At 34.3% G+C, this 23121-nt stretch overlaps 1 protein-coding gene and 1 long non-coding RNA gene across 14 annotated transcripts in view; one reads left to right on the top strand and one right to left on the bottom strand.

Annotated features, from left to right (window-relative positions):
• Positions 1-23121, bottom strand: part of PMCA (plasma membrane calcium-transporting ATPase 3) — a 52787-nt gene that overhangs the window by 7649 nt on the left and 22017 nt on the right. For 4 of the 13 annotated variants that reach the window (XM_065867273.2, XM_017088542.4, XM_065867275.2 and 1 more), the window contains one exon: positions 5516-6480. The exons of 2 other annotated variants lie outside the window; for them this stretch is intronic. In XM_065867273.2, coding sequence (XP_065723345.1) covers positions 6043-6480 — 438 coding nt within the window. In that variant the 3' untranslated portion in view covers positions 5516-6042. Of the gene's footprint in view, positions 1-2835; positions 3551-4435; positions 4593-5515; positions 6481-9966; positions 10564-18697; positions 18710-23121 lie in introns of those variants that run through there. 7 more of the 13 variants (XM_017088547.4, XM_017088548.4, XR_001767953.4 and 4 more) reach the window with 6 other exon arrangements.
• On the top strand, positions 952-4951 carry LOC139353327 (uncharacterized). The gene is made up of 2 exons (XR_011604553.1): positions 952-1239; positions 1298-4951. It is a non-coding gene; the product is annotated as an uncharacterized lncRNA (long non-coding RNA).

Raw genomic sequence — 23121 nt, 5'->3', positions numbered from 1 at the left:
ATTATCTGATAAGCAAACCTCGGCTTAAGAGAATTGGGAAACTCATTAGGAGTTGGACTCAAGGGAGTTGGGAAATTGGATGATCAAATTCTCTGCTCGATTGCTAAACGGAGTACTCTGCAGTTTTTAGGCTCGCCGGGTGTTGACCGGATGCTTGTGTTTACATTAGCTGGACCCAGCTTAGTTGATGATAGAAGGACCGCGGCGTAATTGAATCTTAATAAAGAACATCTACTGAAGTGGGGGAGCTAATTGGGATTCTGTGGGAAGCTGAGTAATGGGTTCCCAGGTAGAAATTGTTTATAAGAAATTGTTTATGACTTGGGCATGGCGGCTGGGCACTTGAGCTGGAAGGCGTTCTCAGCTAAGAATTGTTTATTAAGAACTTGTTTATAAATAAGGTAAGGAGGCTGGATAACTTGAATTCCAATATCCCAAAGTAATGAAGCGGCTACGAAAATTCCTCATCTGGCTACAAAAGACGAATGACCAGGAGGACAGCATCAAGGACAGTAGCCTTAGAATTCCTAGACACCTTGAAATCTGCTTCTTTTATGACTTCATCAGTATTGACGGGCAGTCGGGAGACTTGGTCCTACGAAAAGAATGAATGTTTCGAACCACGTGATTCCTTAGCCATGAGTGAGCTAACTTATACTGCGTTTATGCGATGGCCATTTCACGCTTTCATTTCATGAAATGGGCTGATTCGTGTGTGCATAAACACGGTTTCATGAATTCGACAACACACGAAAGTTGACTGTGAATTCAACCTGAAAGCCTAGTACTCAGATCGACGAAAACCGCGAGCTAACCATAGGAGTGAGCGAGAGGCAAATACGCGGCTAAAGCTTTTCGTCGGGGTCTGTTTTTCAGCGCTGTACTCAGAGCTAAGTGAATTTTCGATGAGCGCCGTTAGCCGCGGCCCAAAAAATAAAATATTAAATTAAAGGCGGTGTTCGTGCATAGGCGATGTGGAAATTAAAAATTAAAAATGGAAGGAAAACCCCAAAATCGGATGCAGGAGGTCAGTGCAGATGAAATAGGACGCCAAATCCAAGCTTATGCCCTTTATTGTGCGATTTCACCGACAGGAAGCAATTTTACAAAAGGGGCAAATTCGCAGAATAGTTGAAGTGCTGAAGGAGATCCACTAGAGAATCCCAGTGGGTAGGAACATGCCGAGTGGGACTTCGATCTCTACATGGACAGCCTGCTGGGCGCGTCCTCGCAAAAAAGGTAAGATCTGGCCAAATAATTTTGTTGCGTTGTACTAATAGAAGTATCTTTTTAGCAGAACCACCAGTAATACGATCTCCGTCGACCTCTCCATTAGGACTCCGGACACCACCACCACCACCAGCTTCTTGGCAGCTTAAGCGGAGCTGGAGGAGGAAAATAGGGCGCCCGCTACGGAACAGTTGGAGAAGCCATAGCCAGCCACTGCCAGGATGCTGGGCGACTTCCTGCAGCATCAGGGGATCAACCCCGTTCTCCCACTTCGTCAAGGTCCAATATGCCTATTGGGACTCGGAGCTGGACTGCGGTGGCGGGAAAAATGGCGAAGCATCCGTGGGACGAGAAGGAATCTTTAAACTACTAATTTACATAAGTGAAAGGATTCGTTGAACATTCCATTTATTTTTATTTAAGTTTCTTTAAATACCAGCAGACTCCTTTTTTAATTTTTCCATTTGATTTGTTTTCCGATTGGCAACAAACCCAGCTTTGAATTTGGAACTTTGAAAACATCGGTCACACTACTAAGAATAAGATTTTTCGACTAGTGAAACTCTTAGCCGATCTGAGTACTAGGCTGAAAGCGTGAAATCGTCACAATTAAACTCCGGTAACTCTATATAATTATCGGAGAAAATGCAAACCAAACAAGGAAGAACGCTATAGTCGAGTACCTCGGCTAAAGTGGGCGTGGGCGTTAAAGTGGGCGTGGCAAACTTTTTTTGGGTCGATCGATAGGTATTGATAAGAACAACACATTTCAGTTAAAATTTTATTTCTAGCATCAAAACTGTAGGAGCCACAGTTTTGGGCGGTTAGTGGGCGTAAGAGTGGGCGTGGCACTCTGCTGAAACAAACTTGCGCTGCGTAAGAAGCTCAGGAATCTCCACGCCAAATCTCAATAGCCTAGCTCCTATAGTTTCCGAGATCTCAGCGTTCATCCGGACAGACGGACAAACGGACATGGCTAGATCGACTCGGCTAGTGATCCTGATCAAGAATATATACTTTATGGGATCGGAAACGCTTCCTTTTGCCTGTTACATACTTTCCAACGAATCTAGTATACCCTTTTACTCTACGAGTAACGGGTATAAAAATAATATAAAACAAATTTTATAAACATTTTATGAAACAAGGGATTTCAGAAATAAACACAACCGGTTAGCTGCTTACTGTTTTATTTTTTGAGTGCTGGTCATGTTGAGCAACATTGCTTTACTGAATTGTATAGTAAGCAGCTAAAAACATGGCGGATTTTCGAATGTAGGGTAGCCACCATATATATAGGTAATTAATCTTTGAGAAACTACAATTTCGAACGAATCAACCGATGTTTTAGAATTGGAAAAAAAGTAAGACATTTTATTTTGATGTACACGTAAAAGATTACGAAAAATACAGCGTACAAATGTTTTCGTTGGGTGGGTAAATTCACACTGCATCGTGTCTAGCGCAATAAACTAAGCAAGTTGCTTATAGGTAGGAAGCTAGGTAGTTAAGTAAGGATAGACGTTAAGTCAAGTGCGATAATATACAAGTATTGTAGATAAACAGATAATAATTACCTTTTACATTCAAAGAAACACCTGAAAATCATTTTTTGTCATTGACTCATTTATTAATTGTAATAGTAATAGTAATTGATGGCTTGAGTGTGTGTAATAGGATCTGTCCATATACATTTTGAGTTAATTGTAGGTAAGAGTGATTACAGTCAATATGTCTGCATTGTATAATAATTTAGTTTATTTTAAGTACCTTTTATTATTGTAAACACTCATATTAACAGCAAGTGGCCCGTGGGCTATGTTCTATTGTAAATTATGACAATTTCAAAATATGACTTGGCTTTTCCGGGTTGCTTATTTAAGTATATGTAGTTGGCTGCGTTACAGTATCTCTTCTTAACAATTCAAAGCAGGATTGGCCGTTTCCTTGAACAAAATAATATTATAACAAAACACGTACAGTTTGATAACAGTATATATGCACTCACTGTCACGATGTGCATGAGTTTGGTTTAAATTGTAATTTTCAAGAATGTGTGCTGTTTGTATGTTTAAATGGATATGAATGCCAATAAAATTCAAACTGCGGTTTCAGTGTGACTGTGTGATGATAAACGTTCGACATCGATTTCTGGTATGGTCAGCTCATCGGGTATATTGTCGGCATACTCAATGGAAGATGTTTCCGAAAGGCGTTTGCTCAGAGAAGTCTGCTTGCGCAGTACCTCTGCCAGGGACGTGTTGGTGTGATCACCGTAACGGGCGTCGAGACCTTGCCGGAATGCGTTCACCACACGAATCTAAGCGCACATTAGGTAAAAAGAAAAGAACAACACCAAGAACAGTGACAAAAGTGACAGAAACAACAGTATAAGATGAACATATTTAATCAGTCAAGCTAAACAGCCGATTATGCACATATGAAGATACATTCCTATTATGTATGTATAAACTAAATGAAATACAAAAAAGGGACCATTTTATGTTTTCTACGAGCAGTTGTGTACACGTGGTTAAATAGTTATGCAGACCTTAAGCCAAAAATGGAAAAATAGCATCCCACTTGAATCAGACGGACATATAATAAGCAATAGCATTTTTCACAATCAATATGTGATGCTAGTCCTTTTTATATGGTGTTTAAATGATCGGTAATTCGGACGACATTAGTTTAACTAATGAACAAAAATCTAAAAGCAAGTATAATTTTAGCATGCGTAACACAACAATCAAATTGGAAATTCATTTAATTAGTGACAAAACTACTATAAAAATCAATTGTTCACAGGATAGAAATGGAAAAACAAAAAGCAGTGCCCAAAGAAAACGAAAGCCATAATTAATTAACAAGGTAAAAGGAATCTTAGATATGTCTGAGCTATTCGGATATCCGAGCTTTTCCTTTTCTGTCTGTTACCATTAATTCGGTAAGTACGGCAACTTTTGAATCGAGAGAACTGTTTTAATTTTTAGCTTAGGCTTTAATGCTTTATATTCAGCGCGTATTATTGCAGACAAACAGACGTTTTAAATGTTATGTATAAATATTAAAACACATTAAAGTTATACCATTTTTTAAGCTCATTCTCAGTGCCACATTTTGGCCAAAATAGAACTTAATACTTGGATTTTTTAATTAATATAAATTTGTAAACATTAATTTGAATAAAATTGTGAAGGCTTACAGCTTGATCAGTGTTGCTCTTGCTATATGGGACCGGAATCAAGCGTTCTTGCAATTCGCCGCCTATTACCTTTAAGAATGAAGAGAAAGAGAGGGAGAGAGATAGAAAGTAAAACAGAAAACAATAAGTGGGAAAGAGAAAAATAGATATAAGAAGGCTGAAATTTAGATTAATCTTGCTGCTATAAAAATGGTTCACTACAAACATTTTAACATTAATTTTAATATAATAATATACATGTATTGTTGTTCAATTTTTTAAAGCAAATAAATGTAAGATTAAATGATCAAAAAATACTTTGGTGTTCAAAAATATTCAAAAAGATGTATGCACCATGATTATGCATGTTTCGGTTAGTGTATAATATTAAATATATTTGCATTATTATGTAAATGTGAAAAAGGAGGACGTGTTAACTCTAAGATTTAGCAAGTAATAATTCTGGAAAGGACACAACAGGAATTTATTTAAATTATGAGCAGGGAAACGTTATCTGAAAGTGTTAAAAAAAATATATATATATGTCCGGCTTCGATATAAGTATATGTATGCACATATACGATCTTAATCAACGTTTTTGAATGAAAGATCCATACCGCTACCTAACTCTTTACTCATTTTCAATTGCTTAATTTTACATTTTAATTTACCAAATGATGACTAGGTAAAACCTTTTATGAAACGTGTTGCAATTTATTACCAGCCAACCTTCGACATATGTATGCACATGTAAGTATTTACCGAGCGTTTTAAATGGACCATCAATATAACTGCCTAATTATTTATATATTTTCAAGCGAATAATTTTTACTTTACCACATTTGACTGATACCAACGTGCTTATATTTTTGTATATAAATGTCTATACATTTGCGATATATGGTTCATTTTATACTCTGCATTTGGAAAATAATCAACTCCGCAACAAACTTTTATTGGAAATAACGCGTATAGAAAAGTTGCCAAGTTAATTAAGGAGCAGCCCAAAAAATACTGAGATACACAGTAAATATGTTGACAAGCAACTCCACGTTGTTTTAACTTCGTTAATACAAACGTTCCACGCAGAAAGAATAGACGTAAAATTTGAGTTTTTGTTAGTAATAAAGTAATACAATAATACATTTTTTTTGCAAAAATACGAAGTTATTATATAAAATGCATGCTTACGTTTTCTAAATGGTATAGGTAAATATTATGTTACGGATCATCATTTTCGGGATTCAGGATAACAAGCTTTTTTATATATGATGAAAATAAATGTTACGTATCCGGGATTATAAAATTTACATGCACTTTTGAATATATACGCTAAATAAATTCACTTTTGTCTAATTGCGGTTCCTATAAGGTTTTACAGTTTAATCAAAAAATGATCAACGTGTTTCCTTAAAAAATTCCATTCTGTAATAAGCATGAGGAATTCCTTATTATATTGGGCTGAGGCTCACATTTGGGATTATGTTTGGAAAAAAATGGCTAGATTGATTTGAATGTTGAATTCTTGATGGGCCTCACCACGATATGATACACACTGTCTCAAAGTAAACACAACATCAAATTTAACTGGGACGCCTTATTTGATTAAAGACAACAACTGAAACTATTTAAATTCGAGTCTCATTCTGTCCATTGGAATGTTTTGCTTCGGTGTTATTACAACGGATTTGATGTTGCAAGGTGTGTGCAATTTCTGAGAAGCTTTGGCTTGAGGCAGGGGCAGTTGTGTTTGTGGATATTGATGGGTGTTGGGAAGTTAGTCCGTTGTGCAAAGTACGCTGATGCTGTTGCGGGTCTTCGTCAATATAAGATATATCCGACGGTAGCATGGCGCTTGACACGTTCTGTTGAGGCTGCGGTGGTTGTTTTGGTTGCTGTTGGTGGTGCTTGATGTAATTGGGGCTCAGCAGATTTAAATTGTACAACGGGTGGCCCACTGGAACCGGCATACCCGTCCGAGGACTGCGTAAGCTATGCAAGCTGTGCATCGATCGGCGCTCGTTAAGGTCTTCCAATGTCGAGCGAAAAGCACGAATCACACGCAACTGAAACAAACAAAATTAGACAAAAAACGAACAGAAACAGAAACGTAAACATAAAGGAAACAAATAACGAAATAGCATTACAGTTAAAACATGTATTTATATGCATTTACTTTTTTTTTGTAAATTCATATGTAAAACTATTATACGCAGGTTTATTTTTTTAAAAACAAAATTAAGCAGAAACCAAATGGTTTTATTCGGGTGTCAATCGAGTGCTTTTGCAAAAAATATTTCAAACATTTCAGATCTGCAATATAAGCTTTATTGCGTTGCCGGTTAGGAATGTGTAGTCATACATAAAAATAAAGCTTTTCATCCTGCGTGCGAAGGATTTTATGTTTACTTAAGCGGACTTTGATTCAGAAAGTGAGACACTAATGCGGACGAATACAACGTTATTAATCTTGTGGCTTTCTCCTGTGCATATGCATATATAAAGTAAAGTAGGAAGTAATCAAACCAAAGAAGTAATCAAACCAAAATGCATTTAGACACTATTATCAACGTTAAAATTTGAAAATCAAGTATCCTTTTAATATATATGGGGCATGCTGTTGTAATTGTCGTGTCTAAGTCTAACAAACGGTTGTTTATTCATTTTAGTACTCCAAACAAAGGAATATTAAATAAATTAACTATTTATAAAGGTATATACAAACGTGAAGACACCAAAACTACTATGTTTTGACATATGACGTTATATTATCGCTCACAGGTATTCTAAACAACAACAAAGAACGAGATTGTTGATTTGGCTTTACTCAAAATATTATAAAGCTCGCATAGTGGTAGTGAATTGATGCAAGAATATAGTATAGTATATATAAAGTTTTATAAAATACCAATTGAGCTTCGGCTGAGTTCATTTTTGATATGCCAAACAGAATAAAACACACGTCGACAAATAAGGCCAAGACTAAACGCTACAAAATCTGAAAGGACTTAAACTACCGGTAGATGACGATCCCAAACCGGAACCCGGGACCGGAGTGTAGATGAAATGATACTTTTAACCTTTAACTTAAACAATGATACTTCCTAAGTTAGTGGATTATCATTTTTTTCATCTAAGTATCCTGGAATTTTATGTGTTGTGAGTGTCCGGGTCTAGCTTTAACAAGGAAAATTTGAGGCTACTATAGATAAAAAAGTAAGTCGACACATCTATGGTTTAGCTGTTATAAGGCCTTAAAAAGTTTAAAAATCGAAAGTGTGTTTATTTGACTACGAATTTCTAAAAGCTGTGACGTGATAAAAAGTTTCTAGGTTTTGGGTCGTAATCTTTAGGTAAAATCCCTTCGGATTTTGATTTAAATCTTCGGCCAACAAGTCCGACCTAAGTAATTGATGTACCTTAATATAAAATGTAGCTTTTTAAAATCCTTGTTCCTTTTTTGAATTTACAATGTTTTGCATAAAAAAAACATTTGTTTTTAGGAAAGATATATACATATTCGCTTGTGGTTTAGATGTTTATAGCACAGTTTTAATCATATAGTTACGCATTAGGCAATCACGCTTTTCACTATTTTTAATGGCTACTTCCGCCATAGTTACCAAGTTTGCAGTTTCATAAAAAAGTTGATTACCATTATAAGAACTCTAACCCAAATTTGCAAAGCAATCGTAATTCAATTAACTTACTTTAAAACGCACGAGAAGTGCCTAAAACTAACTAAAATTGAACAAATTTTCAAAGACAAATAGTTCTTAAAAATTTGGAGTACTTTTAAGGTTAGTTTTAATGACTTTAAAAGCGTCCCCAATTACTGACCTTGTGTTGACTCAAAAAAATTCTTGCCTAAAAAACCAGGCACATATAACTTTAAGTTTTATAAGCGAATGACTAATTGGCGGGCAGTGTCCCAACCTACAGACCTCCCCTACTTTATAGAGAGATGTGTCAAGAAATAGCAGTTCGAGATTAGCACATTAAAAGTTTTTAAGCGCCAAATGTCTTTCAGCAAAGCAATTATACTTTTACGTTTGACACGCTCTGTGTATCAAAAGTGGGATGATGACAATGTTACACAAAGAACCTGCAGAATGGTCATAACAAAATCAGGAGTGCCACAGAAATCACTCCAGCGCCAAGTCATATAAAATCTGATATAAATTGATGCACACATAAAATACAGAAACCTAATGATAAGAAACTAACGCTGAATAGGCGGTCTGCGATTTCTGGGGCACGCCCTAATAAAAGTTTTCTTCGACTTATGTACTCCTCTGGTGAATTTTCGATAAATGGCTATGATTTTTTAACCACATTTACTGAAAGCATTGCGCCTGAAATGCAGAAATTAAATTCCATTTCTCTTTAAAAATATATTTTAAAAAAAATGCATTTATTTAATTAAATAAAGAAAAATAAAACAAACTTTTTGTTTATAATTTAAAATTTTTTTCTTCGACTAATTCACTTTTCTCGTAAATTTGCGATTTGTATGCGTACGAATTTTGAACATTTACTGAAAGCAATGCGCCTAAAGTGCAGGAATAAATTACATTTCACTTATAAATTCTTCAAAAATGTAAAAAAATGGCATTTTATTTAAATAAATTAAAAAATTAAAGCGAACTTATTGTTTTGTATTTTAATATTAGAAATAAAAAAAATGTAAATCCTTTAAAATACATTTTTTAATAAATTTTAAAAAAAAGATAAGGAAATAGTGATATAAATAATTAACTATGTACGAAATCACCTTGCATTCGAGAAGTTAGTTAAACCCATGACCTCCTTCTTGGCTTAGCACTATTTTATATTTGCCCTAATGTAAAAATGTTAAGTCCCCTACCTAAAAATCACGTTCACTAAACTAACTAACTTCACCGATCCGATTAATAATAGTACACACCTACTGTAGAAAAGTGTATCATACAATATAAGTAGTCAGTCCATCAAAATTTTAATAAAATCCATTAGGTAAGATCACAACGGTATAAATAAATAATATTAGTAAACCACTTTTTTTCTATTACCATACGAAACTGCCGACTGGCACCATAGTCAAACATAGAAAAACCTGATCCGGAGGATAAAATCCAAAATCCTACTTTGGTACTTAAATGTGTGCTGGCAGAATTGGGCGTGGAAGTGCCGCATAAAGGTAAGGAAAATGTAGGAATATGCGAGGAGGACTTTACACTTAGTCGTAAATGTACTAATTGATTATATGACTTGATTCGTACTGCTACAGTTTATACTTTAATCGACGTGCATGATGGTTCGTTAATAATGTTTTTAAGTAGAGAAAAAATAATATTTCAATTACGTACGTTTGAATGCCCATTAGAAGTGTAGAGTTGGATTAGCGTTTGTATTGAAGGTGGTTGTAGAAGATAGTTCAGTAGATATCAGAGAAAATTACTAAACATACAGAATTTGAAGCGGAGCAGAAGACACTTTTAAGACGATGTTGCTGTTGTTGTTGTATATTGAAGTTTAAAGTAGTAATAGTAGCTAGTCTTGATGGTGAACAATATGGTTGTTTTTCATGTATTTATTGTTGTTGTAGCAAATCAGTAATAATTAAAATCCGTTTAATTGGTTTGAGCTGTACTTAAAATTAACTCATTTTGTAAGGTTCATTTAATAACATACCCTAGCCAAAAAATATTTATTTGAAATAAATTTATTTATTTGAATACTAAAACTTGTTAACATTCAGGTAGTCCCGTTTCAAATGTTGATACTTACACACATCCCCTGACAACCAATATTTAAATAAGGTAACTCTCACTGTGTAGACAAATACAATATGTGCATATGAACGAACTCTTTTTTCCGGCTTAGGTTGAGGTCCTACATAACTTTACTAATGCTTTTAACCTTTTTATGGTCTTCTATGTGCTGCTGCATTATTATTTTAATTTACATTGTACATATTAGAAATTTTGATCAACAGGGGCTTTATAAAATGTAATGACATACACATACTTTATTATATCACTTAGATTAGTTTTCGAATTTGCGAAGATAACTGCAGGTTAGTTTCAATATTACATGTATGTAGAACTTGATGATCATTTTATTGCAATTGTCAATTACACCTCAGTCTCTCGTATTGGTTCCGCCGGCTTTAAAATTACAAAAATTAATAACAAATATCTCATAATTACTTTTGAAACAAATAATCGAAATTCAAAGCGGATCAATCAATAATTGTAACATGTTTAAAAAAGGAGAATCAAATTAAAAGTATAGGTTATATATTTGTATATGTATACATGTATATGAATGTATGCATGCATGGCTCTACTTTGTTATGACAAAAACAAAATTAAATGTCGTTTCCGCTGAAATGTTAGCCTGCCCACCATGTTTTAAGTAATACGCAGTAAACAGGTAACAATCCCAATTTGGTTTATAAATGATTGAGCTTACGCATTAATTTTTGACTGACTGAGCTGATTTCTCAGTTTGAGAGATGAACAACAAACCAGATGAACAACAAACCGCATCGTTCGCAGATAAAATTGTATCAGTTTGGCAACAAATAATTAATTGCGGCCATTGGCTAGCGCGATTTTGTGCTAGTACCTTTGGAGCCGTTTTCTGTGCTTAGAACATTCAATGTGAGAAGCCGGTACATAAATTTTGGTTTTTTCTTTCTCATTTTGAACCCAAGTGATGATTTCTGAATGTCGTGTTGAGGTTCTAGTTTGTTATTTGTACCGAAAGCTAATGTAAAGAAAAAGTATCAGTCTATCAGTCTTGTATCATAAAGGTTGAACCTGATAATAGGAGTAGTCGTAATTTTCATTTAATTTTTTACGTCACTTTCGTTTTGTCGACCAAACAATTTTAACATGAACACTTAAGAGTTATTAATAGACATCTAGTTCTTAGTTAGTCCAAGCCTTACTTTTTTTGAAACAGCAATGACAAATGATACCATGTCTTTGGATATTCGTCCTTGAGGGGGCTAACCTATTTCACGCTTTCAAAAATCGAAACTTTCTTTCGAAGGTTAAAGCGCTCAGAAGGAACAATTGGAAAAGGCCACGTAGTTGTGGGAGCCACAGTTTTGTGCGGGTTGTGGGTTTGGCATATCGGAATAAAAAACTTGCGCAAAAACTCCTTGACTCTCTAGCTCTTATTATATTGCAGCTCAAATAGTGCAGTGCTTCTTCACAACCTACACCATTTAACAAGTTCTTTATCTGCTCCGATTCGGGAATTAATTTTCAGATTAATCACAAACACAAGTTTTACACTTCACTGTAATTTAATTCAGCTGTTTACGAAGGGCGGAACCATATTGACAACGCGCGAATGTCTGGCAATGGTAGCAAAATTTCTACACCTAACGAAGGATGAAGTATACTGACGAAACATATAGATTTATGTGTAATTTTTATTACATTTATTAAAGCAATCAGTTTTTAACGAGAAGTGCTTAAAACTTTTAACTAGGTATAACAATAAACGGCGCAACATTATAAAATGAACGAGAATTCTCCAAACCACGTTTTGACCGACGATTCTAAACAGTTTAAGAGATAATTTTGAAACGTGGCACACATTTTCTACATTAAAACAAGGGAGAACGCTGTAATCGAAGGCCTCGTCTGTTAGATACTCATTACTTAGCTAAGGGGCTTAGGGAACTGGAGGTATGCAAGCTGGAAAGAGATTATTTTCGATTTCTCGAACTGGCTCCACCTATCGGTGAAAACTTTAATAGCACATAGCTTTTAATTGAATAGTCCGATTTGATATTGGTATATAGGTGGCTATTGATAAAGTAAAAAAAATTACATTTTAATTTTACTAAACCTTGATTTTGAAAAAATTAAATAGGATTTACGTTTTTATAAACAATACAACTATACATGACCATAACATAGAAAACCTACCTACCTATAACTAAAAAGTTGTGGGCAATAGAAGTTTTTAGCGCTAGGTGAAACCAGTTCGAAAAAACTGAAACAGTTGCTCTGGCGCTCACACTTTTAAAGCTAGAGAGTTAAGAGTTGACACCAAGATTCCAATAGTGCAAAATCTTCTTTAGTCACTCTCAGTCACATGACCACAAATCGAAAAAGTTTATGGCATGAACATTTTTTAGTGTAAATTTGATTTTAATTACTTTGTCAATTTCTATCGGCGTGCTAAGAAAACTTAGTTAATAAGTTAAGTTGGTAAGCTGAATTATGGGTTAGCGATAATCAACGCACTTGACTGTAGCGTTTTATTTATATTGGCTTGATAAGTGTATGTATTTGACTTCTTTTTGCTTCTATTTTAGGTTTAAGTAAAAACAGTAAAATTAATATACCTAATAATTTTTAGGATTAATAACAACACCCTTTTTAATAAATTTAGTGCCTACAAACATTTGTAATGCTCATGCAGCATGATAAAACTTGCAATTTTTTGCTTAAACATAAAACCATGGACTTTAAATTGTGAAAAGTTGAGAAAACTTAATGTCTATACAGTTCCAAATTAACATAGAAATAAAGTCGCTTTTGTGGAATAAAACGAAAAGAATACGAATGTTTAGACGTATTTTAAAACAAGAAAGTTAAAGTAGTTGTTATACTATTGTAACTAGACGAAATAAGCTAAGGCAGCGGAATAGCTAATGCCAATAAATTTTGTTTAGCTTATTTTAAGAAGCGGTTGAAGAAACGTTTTTTGAGCTGCTTAATAGAACAAGTGCAACCTTGCAACTGCGCTTTAATGCATACACACAGACCAAACACAAAGAAGAAAAGATTTTGTATTTACGAAGAGCTCGAAAACCGTGTTTTTCTATTAAGTATTGGATTTGAGTAATGACACTTTTTAGCTTGGTTCGTACTCTTGCACGCTGGATTCTGATCAGCACCACTGGACGCGATGACGGGTCCGTCCCTTCCGTTCATCCTTGGGCTTTTTTTAGTTGAAGGTAGTATATAAGTCGGGACAGACCACTATGTCCTATAGATTCCATAAGGATGATCGGAAAACTAATAAAATAAAACTGATAGCTTCGTTGCTTTTGAGCACATTATTTAGATTTAGCCAATATGATTTAAATTTTATAATATGTCACTTAAGAAAATTACCACGAAGTTCGTTTTTAGAAAATCGCCTATGATTTCGCTTTAAGGCAATTTTTCTAAAATTAAATTATGCTCTTTCCAATGTTTCTAATACACAGAAAAAACGTTTTGCAATTAAAAATTTTTTTACATTTAGAAAATACATTTCTAAGAAACAGCAAGAGTTCTTAAAAAGTTTCATAAGAAGATAATATTTATTCTGGTTGATTATGGATTATGCCACTGCCGGTGTTGTAAATAGTTCTTGTTGAATTCACATTTGTCAACCTATTATGCTCTCCTTTACTTAATCACGTTGATTATGATTTTAACACACTTTTAGTTTCAAATAGGATCTAATATAATAACTGATTTTAATCTACAAGCGCCGCACAAAGTCTATCCACATTTTATTGCCTTGGGTTCTAAGTTTGTATGTTTTTTAAAAAGTTCTGGCTCTTTTCTAGTTATTCCCCCTATTTATCCATTGATTTTTGATTGTGAATTGATAAATATTAATATTATATTTACAACATATTTTTTATTACAGTTAAATAGTATAAGAACAGTGACAAAGTTAAAATAAGATTAACTAAATGAAAATTTGTATCAAGTATCAACGAGTTACGAAAAAGGAAGAACGCTATAGTCGAGTACCTCGACTATCAGATACCCGTTACTCAGCTAAAGGTTCCAAAGGGAAATGGAGACATGCAAGCAGAAAATCGAGATTGAAATGCGCCACCTACCTAGCATAAAAATTGAGGGTGTTAGAGTGGGCGTGGCAAAATTGCGTTACAAACTTGCGGTGCGTACAAGGCTACGGAATCTAAATCTGAAATCCCAATTCTATATCTTTGATAGTTTCCGATATGTCCGCGTTTATATTTACGATTTTTTTGAAGTTTGTGGGCGTTGCAAACTTTTTTTTGCGTCAATCAATAGGTATGGAAGAACAATACAATTCACTTACAATTTTTATTCCAGCATTAAAACTGTAGGAGCCACAGTTTTGGGTGGTTTGTTGGCGTGGCACCCTGATGAAACAAACTTGCGCTGCGCAAGAAGCACAGAAGTCTGCATGCCAAATCCCAATAGCCTAGCTCATATAGTTTCCCAGATCTCAGCGTTCATACGGACGGACGGACAGACGGACATAGATCGACTCGATTAGTGATTCTGATCAAGAATATATACTTTAATGGGTCGGAAACGCTTCCTTCTGCCTGTTACATACTTTCCGACGAATCTATTACACCCTTTTACTCTACGAGTAACGGGTATAAAAAAAGATTCAACGAATTGTCCGCCTCGAAGTGGGATTGACCCCCACTTCCGGCTACAAGCCTTCATAACATATGTAAAATGAGCAGGCGTTAGACCCCTACGTTACCATTTAGGTCGATTTTTTCTAAGTTCCAAAGAATAATTTCAGAAAAATATAAAATTTTCTGCAAATTCGAGCTGATGTTAAAGGGTTAATTTTTTGTTTTTTTTAATATAAAATAATTCTAAAAATATACCATTTTGTGAATTTTCTAAAAATGAGTCGACTTTTGCTTGTGAGTGTAGAAAAACCATTTCTAGAATGCAAAACTTTTTTATGTTTTTTAGAAAAACAATATTGCTACAATACATACATTTTTCTATTCTTAAAGGATTTTTTTTAGTTTTAGAAAATATAGTCTTTTTTTCTAAAATCAAAGGCGATATTCACCCTTAAATCAAGAATTCAAAATAGATTAAAAAAATGTTATATTTTAGGAAAAAATTGTCTAAGAAATGCCGTTCTATGGTGAATTTTCGTGCAGTTCAGTAAATCTTTTCCCTATATAAAATTTTATGTAAACAAATATTAATATAAATATTTATTTATTTAGTTAAAACAAGAAAGGAAGTTCACTTCGGCACGCCAAAGTTTCTATACCCTTGCAGGTCGTTACCGTAGGAGCATTGTATGTACAGAGCTTTCCGATTCAAGAAAACTAAAAAATAATTATAGAAATTTTAAGATAATGTACTACATACATATATTTACGGCCGTACATATGTGTTTACCGAAAACGATCCGATCGTTCCATATATGGTTATATATCTATATAACCAAGTCGTCCGTTTTTTTTTAATGTTATTAAAAATTTTGAAATATTAACTTTGAAGCAATACAACAGTTATTTTTTTATCAAAAAAAATTTTTTTATTGTTCCAATGGGAGCTATAGGATATAGTTGTCCGATCCGGTTTGTTCCGACTTATATACTACGTGCAACAGACTTTTGGGAAGGTTTCATCCCGTAAGCTTTAAAACTGAGAGTCTAGTTTAAGTATTGGGTGGGCAAGAAAGTCAAGTCGTTTTTTTTAGTAATCGTTTTTAATCTAATTTATTTACGACTAATCGAGCACCAGGGTCACACTTTTTAGTATCGTTTTAAAGCTTATTGTCTTAGGTACTATCGACGAAAATTTGGTAATTATTCGATAACATTTGTGGAAGCTATAGCAAATTAAACATGGAGGACCAAAGTGAGCATTTTCGGCATATTTTGCTTTTTTACTTCCGAAAAGGAAAAAAAGCGGTCGAAGCTCGCGAAAAATTGTGCGAAGTGTATGGTAAAGATGCCATGAGTGATCGCCAATGTCAGCGCTGGTTTGCCAAATTCAGGCTTGGAGATTTTGGAGTTAAAGACGCCCCACGTTCTGGTCGACCATCGGCCGTTTTTGACGAACAAATTCAGGCTTTGCTGGATGAAAACCGGCGCTATTCAACGCGGGAGATGTCAGAGAAGCTCAGTGTGTCGCATACAACGGTTGAAAACCATTTGAAGAAACTTGGCTACGTAAGCAAGCTCGATGTTTGGGTTCCGCATAACTTAAAGGAAATTCACCTAACTAAGCGTATCAACATCTGCTATTCTCTGCTGCAACGGATTAAAAACGATCCTTTTTTGAAGCGGATCATTACTGGCGACGAAAAGTGGGTTGTTTACAATAATGTCCAACGAAAAAGATCATGGAGCAAGAAAGATGAGCCAGCCCAAGCCACATCAAAGGCCGATATCCATCAGAGGAAAGTTATGCTGTCTGTTTGGTGGAATTGGAATGGTGTAGTGCACTTTGAGCTGCTGGGACGGAATGAAACCATCAATTCAGATGTGTACTGTCGCCAGCTATCCAATTTGGCGGAAAAAATTAAAGAAAAGGAGCCGGCACTAGCTAATCGCAAGGGTATAGTCTTTCACCATGACAACGCTAGGCCCCACACATCTTTGGTCACTCGGCAAAAATTAACGGAGCTGAATTGGGAAGTGCTACCACATCCACCTTATAGTCCGGACTTAGCACCTTCAGATTACCATTTGTTTCGCTCTCTTCAAAACTCTTTGAATGGTAAAAACTTTGATTCAGATGAGGCTGTCGAAAACCACTTGTCTCGATTCTTTGCTGGAAAAGACCAAAAGTTCTTCGAGCGCGGAATTATGCAGCTGCCCGAGAGATGGTCATTAGTGGTCGAACAAAACGGCCAATACATAATTGATTAATTATAAGTCCTGATATAAATAAATCATCTTTGAAAATATTGAAAAAAAACGACATGACTTTCTTGCCAACCCAATAGAAACGGATAGACGGACATGGCTTGATCGACTCGCCTCGTGATGCTGACCAAAAATATATATGGACCGTTACTTACAAACCGAATGGATTTCGCAAAAAAAGTTCACATTTTGGATTACATTTTTTACGTATACTATCAAATAGCTTTCATAGGAGCTATAGGAAAATTTCAATAATAATTTCTCGCATATATGTATATGTTTTGCATAATGTCGTTTTAGCTGCAAGGGTACATAAACTTCCACTTGCCGCAATCGGAATTGAAAAAGACGGGCATAGTTATATCGACTTGTAAAGTGATGCTGATTGAGATCGGTCTGTAAGGAAGAGATAACTTTCTTCAACATTTTTAAATACAATTTGTATTCCATATTTAATGATTTTTGGTGTTCACAATTTTACTGGAAAAGTTCAGCCAGATTTTGTATATAACAGTCAATTTTGTGTGCTTTGGGGTAGGTTGTTATTAATTTATAAAACTGAACCAAAATATACAATTTTTTACAAAACAAATTTGTTTAATGCTTTCCAAAGGTACAAAATCGTTCCATTTTCGTTGTAAAGCAAAGAGATCAAGCTTTCACTACTAACTAAATAGAAAGTGTCCCAACCTACAGACCTCTCCCTTACCCTCTTTAAGAGTATGAATACTAAACAGCTAAACAAAATGTACAGCATTAAGTAACATTTACTTTTCAACGTTTGCTAGAAACATACTTCTCACGTATGAAAGGTTCAAAATTTGTTTATGTAAGAAATTTATAAATTAACTTGCCCGCATCCCAAAAACAGTCGCAAAACATATAGGTATGGTAGGTATGCGATACAAAACGTTAAGTTTAGTTTCCTTACTACCAAACTTACACAATAATGTTTTCTAACGGAGTAAGATCGTATCGTACTCGCGGAATTAATGTAGCTGCTAAAATATCCTTTAAAGAATTGGAATAAACAGTATAATCGATCTTGCTATTGCCTACAAAACGTAAGATTGCTTTACAATGCGACAACCACTTCCCATTTAAAAAAGAAAAACTAATTAAATCTTTTTAGAGATGTTATGTAATTCTCTAGGTAAGGCGAGTTATACTTTGGACATTCTTAAACTGTGTCCTTTCCAGATTTTTAATATTGCTGAGTTAGATCATTAAATATCCTCCTTTTCCTGATTACTAATACATGTAGTAAAAGTGCTAGTGTTGCCACTTTAACAAGAAATTGTTGTGTGTATCTGAAAATGCATTGCTCTAAAATTACAAAAAATATAACTATTTACAGTAGCTAACGAAAAGACAAATATAAACTATAAACAAGGAATTTTATTTTCTTCATATATACAATACGCATATATTCATTTTTGCACGGTCTACTCCTATAATGGGTGTCAATTGATGCATATTGGGTTAAGGGGAACAAAAGTAAAGTCTCGTCGATGTCAGGGTGCGAGTGTAAGCGAGGATTAATTTAGAAAAATAAAACTAGAATATAATCATAAAAGATGATTTTGTGTTTTTTGTATAACAAAACACTAGCGCCAATACATAAAATAATATACAATTCTTACCGGTACTGAAATCTGGTCGTTAGTTGAGTTTGCGATTGCAATTAATGATGTTTATGACACAGGTCATACGTACAAAGATTGTGGTTTAATTTGTATTTTTTTATTTATATATTTATTAATATGATTTTATAGTAATTAAATTAGGTTATTATCGTCATTTTTTTTGTTATAGGTTGATTCAATCGGGAATGGATTAGCAATTAGCATATTGAAAGGACGAAAAATATTAAATAATGTTAGAATGTTTGGCATTATATCTTGCAGGATGTTCAAATAAATATTTTGTGGATTATGTACTGTAGCATAGATATATTTACAATTATAAACTCTTACACTCTGCATTAAAAATAGTTAAGTACTGATAATAGCTCTCTACTCCCTAGTGTAATTGGTTAAAGTATTGGTAGGTACAATTTTCAGACCCCGCAAAAAAATGTTTAAGTAATAAAAATAATAAAAGCAACCACAAACTCCCTTACGATTTTATTTTGATGTAGCATTAAAGCCACTTCGTTTGAAAAACTGCAGTTAAAAATTGTTATTACTATCTTTGAAGAGCCCCGAATTCTTAAGAATTTACTGGATAAACAACTGCGCGGCTAGGCACGGTTCTCTTGTAATCAAATCTTAAAGTTTCGAGTTTTGATTGAGTTTTGACAGTTAAAACTAGAGAGAATGCTGTAGTCGATGCTATCGACTATCAAATACCCGCTACTCAGCTAAGGGAAGTGCGAGGGAGATAGAATCGCTAACACGAAAAGCAAAGGCTGACCGCGCCGGTATTTCTTCATGTAAATTCATAAGAATTCGCAATCCATTCGATTCCTTTTTGCGGAATTCGGAGATAAGGTGCATAAAATTAAGGTCCTAAAATGATAATTAGGGTGTCGTCTCCGTTCAAAATGCGGGGGAAATGTACGTTAGCACCAATACAAGTTTCCCCCAAATTTCGTCCGACAAAGATTTCTCTGACACTCCGAATAAACCTTACCTACCAATTTATTTCATCAGCTAGTTTAGGATTCTTTTCTTATTAAACCCTTTAAATATCCCCCAGTTTTTGACAGATATATCTGGCTTGTATTCCTATTTTTAAATAAAAAAAAGTAACGCCATAGTAGAGATTAGAGTTAAATCCTCGGATAATTTCCGGAGCGCCGCAAAACACCAATGAATTTAATTTTGCATTTTCATATCTTTTTTTGTAATATTTGCTGGTTATGCCGGTTTTCTTGTTTTGTGGTAAAGTATAAGTAAACTAAAGAATTTCTTAAACTTGATTAGACTAAAACTCTTTTTAGCTTCCAGGATTAATTGCAAAATGTTGCTTCATTTTAAATTTATTTAATATTTTTTAAATTAGAAAGTTATTTGGAAATTTTTAACTTATTGACTAAGCTTTGTAACTTTTCTTAAAAAACAAGACGGAGCGTTTTCGCCTAATGCCTCAACTATAAGATACTCGCTATTGTCTCACATAAAATAAAGTAAATATACCTTCGGTAAGGGGCGAAAAAACATTGGTGCTTACATTTGTATCTATTTTACGTGTGTACATTTTACACTTCACATTGTGGTCTACTAGCTGTGACGTCACTGACCAGGTGCTGCTAAATACGGCACTGGCAAATAAAAACAAAAAACAAGAAGAAACGCTATAGTCGAGGCACTAAATACCCGTTACTCTTTTCAATTAAAACACAATTTCCGGGCATTTCTATTGGCGCGGCCACCTAGCGGAGGGAAGAGGTATCAATGATCAGGCCGGATAGCCATAAATTTAAATCAAAAATTGTTTTTTTTTGCTTTAAAAATTCTTTTAAACCTCTTGAATAAGAACAAATTCGTTTTGTAAAAGATTTTCCTACATAAAGAAAAAACTTCACGTGCCTATTTCGTTAGACGAATAGAAACGTGGAATAGTTTAGTTCATTTTTTCGATATTAATCAACTTGTCAAAGTGGTAAAAAGTTTTGGATTGACTTGTATTCTTCACGTAATGAAGATTTTTCAGATGGATATTAGCTCATACGCATAACATTTTTGCGTTTAATCTTATGCTGCAAAAAAGGCGCCCTCGGGCTTAGGATCAAAAAGGATCACCGTGGAGAGCAAATATTCTAAATCGGATGGCCAGCTTGCTAATAGTAAGAAATTCCCATTTCATGCACTTCTTTTTTATTAACCCGAAAACACATTTTTAAACTCATTCACTAGATGTACTCATGTAAATTAACCACAATTTGTTTTTATTTGCATCACCTTTGCTGCGTGTCTAGAAGGACCCTTCAAATAATAATGCGACTGGTACGATTCTCAGTATTTAAATATTGATTATATTTGGTTTAGGTATTGATCAACAAAATTAAATTAAATTTTAAAAAAGGTATGATTGAAACTGAAACATTTACGCAAAAGTGGCTACTTAAATATATCTGTTTATCGTTTTCGCAAAAATTGTATCATCTTATTTTTTTTAAATAAAAATTCAGAATACGGGGGCTGCTACTTAAGTTTGTGGCCTAGGTCACTTCTAGCCATATTAGCACCAATTGGACTTTTCCAAAAAAAAGTTTTGACTTTTATCAATCAAAGCTCCCTACAACTTTTTTATGTGTGACCACGTTTGATATCGATTAACGATTAATCAAAAACTTACCTCGGAAGAAAAATGGATATAACTCGAAAACACTTTAGTGCAATCATTTTTCACAACTCTTGACGTGGATTATCATGACAAGAGTGCATCGATGAACTGAAATCTGTATATGGCGATGAAGCACATCCTAAAGGACTGTGAAAACTGGTTTAATGAATTCAATCGGGGTCGACGCTCTCTCAAAGACGAAGTTCGTGAAGGTTGTCCAAAAACAGCCGTTGTGCCAGAGAACATTGCCGTGCGAAAACTGATAATACAAGATTGTCATGAGACACATCCACCATCAGCATATATTCGATATTGCATGGTCACCTGGTCGTAACCTGGTTTGCTTTCGTTGTATCCCGCACAATCGCTCAAAAAAAGGCTCGTGTGGGTTGCAAAGAAGTTTTGAAGAAACACAATAGCGGTGTTTCAAAAGAGGTTTATAAGATCGTCACAGGTGGCGAGTCATAGATCTTTGAGCCTGAAAGAAAACAGCAATCGACCGTTTGGGTCTTCGAAAGTTGTTCGTGGAAGAAGCACTTTGAAGCAAATAGTCGCCTGAATCTTTGGTAAAGCTGGTCACGTGGCGACTGTTTCGCTTGAGCTAACAGGACGGTCAATTCTGAGTGGTACACTACAATTTGTTTGCCTGAAGTTTTCGGAGAAATTGATGGGCAATCCACCGTAGACTTGGCACCCGATGACTTTTTATTCCAGCACATCAAGATAAAAATGCGTGGTAAACGATTTTCGTCGCCAGAAAAGGCCGTTGAAGCGTTTAAAACCCAGTCAAAAATATATATAGCAGCCCTCGAAAAAAACGTGAAAATGGGCAAAAAAAAAAAGGGTTGATCCTGTAAGTACAAATGATGAAATACATTTTTGATTTGGTTCTCAATTCATAATTTTTACAAATAATTCTGTCCCAAAATGTTCTTTCCGGGGTAGTTCGTAGATAAAACAACATTAATTTTAAAAGACAATAAGGGGGTATAATTTTTCAAAAGATTATAAAACAAAAAGTTTTTTTCTAACAAGACCGGGGGGTTTAAAATTTTTTTTTTTAAATGTTTTTTTAACAAAAAGTTTTTATTTTTGAGCATTGATAAATAAAAGGGTATAAAAACAAGTTAAATTTATTTAAAAAAATATTTTATAAATATAGAACTGGTTAAATAAATACTCTTTTGTTCTTAAATAAATATATTTCCATTTTATCATTCAGAAAATATCAGAGGGCTTATTACATTAAATTCGATATCTTAAAAACAAAACTTCAACTTATATAAAAAAAACCAGTGTAGGTGACATACAAAAACATGATCTAAAACTAAAAAAAAAATTTTTTAAAATTTAATATCTTTTATTTCTAAAAAATTTTGAAAAAAAAAGTTGTTAAAAAGTATAGGTTTTAAGAGGATTTCATACAAAAAAAATGAAGTCAATCTGATAACTACAGCAGGCGATATAGATTTTCAAACAGAGTGTACTTTTGGAAATTTAGCGTTTTTTACTAACTCAAAAAAGTCAAACTAAAAAATCCTTTTTTTTCGGCCAAATCCTGATACACGTGCTTACTTATTTACCGAATAGTGTACGTAAAAAAAGTTTCAGGCAAATCAAAAATGTCAACCCAAAAAAGGTGTTCGGTTCGTAAGAGAACGGCCCAAAGGTAACTAGTACTGGAAAACATTTGTGTTTTACTTAATCGGTTGTTTTATTTTTTATTGCAGTCAGGCTATGCATGTATGTACAATGGGTTAAGGTACGGGTGCATAAT

This window comes from Drosophila suzukii, chromosome 4 (assembly GCF_043229965.1).
Source record: "Drosophila suzukii chromosome 4, CBGP_Dsuzu_IsoJpt1.0, whole genome shotgun sequence".
In the NCBI taxonomy this organism is placed as follows: Eukaryota; Metazoa; Arthropoda; class Insecta; order Diptera; family Drosophilidae; genus Drosophila; species Drosophila suzukii.
Note: the sequence above shows the minus strand (reverse complement) of the source record. Positions and strands in the feature narration are given on the sequence as shown.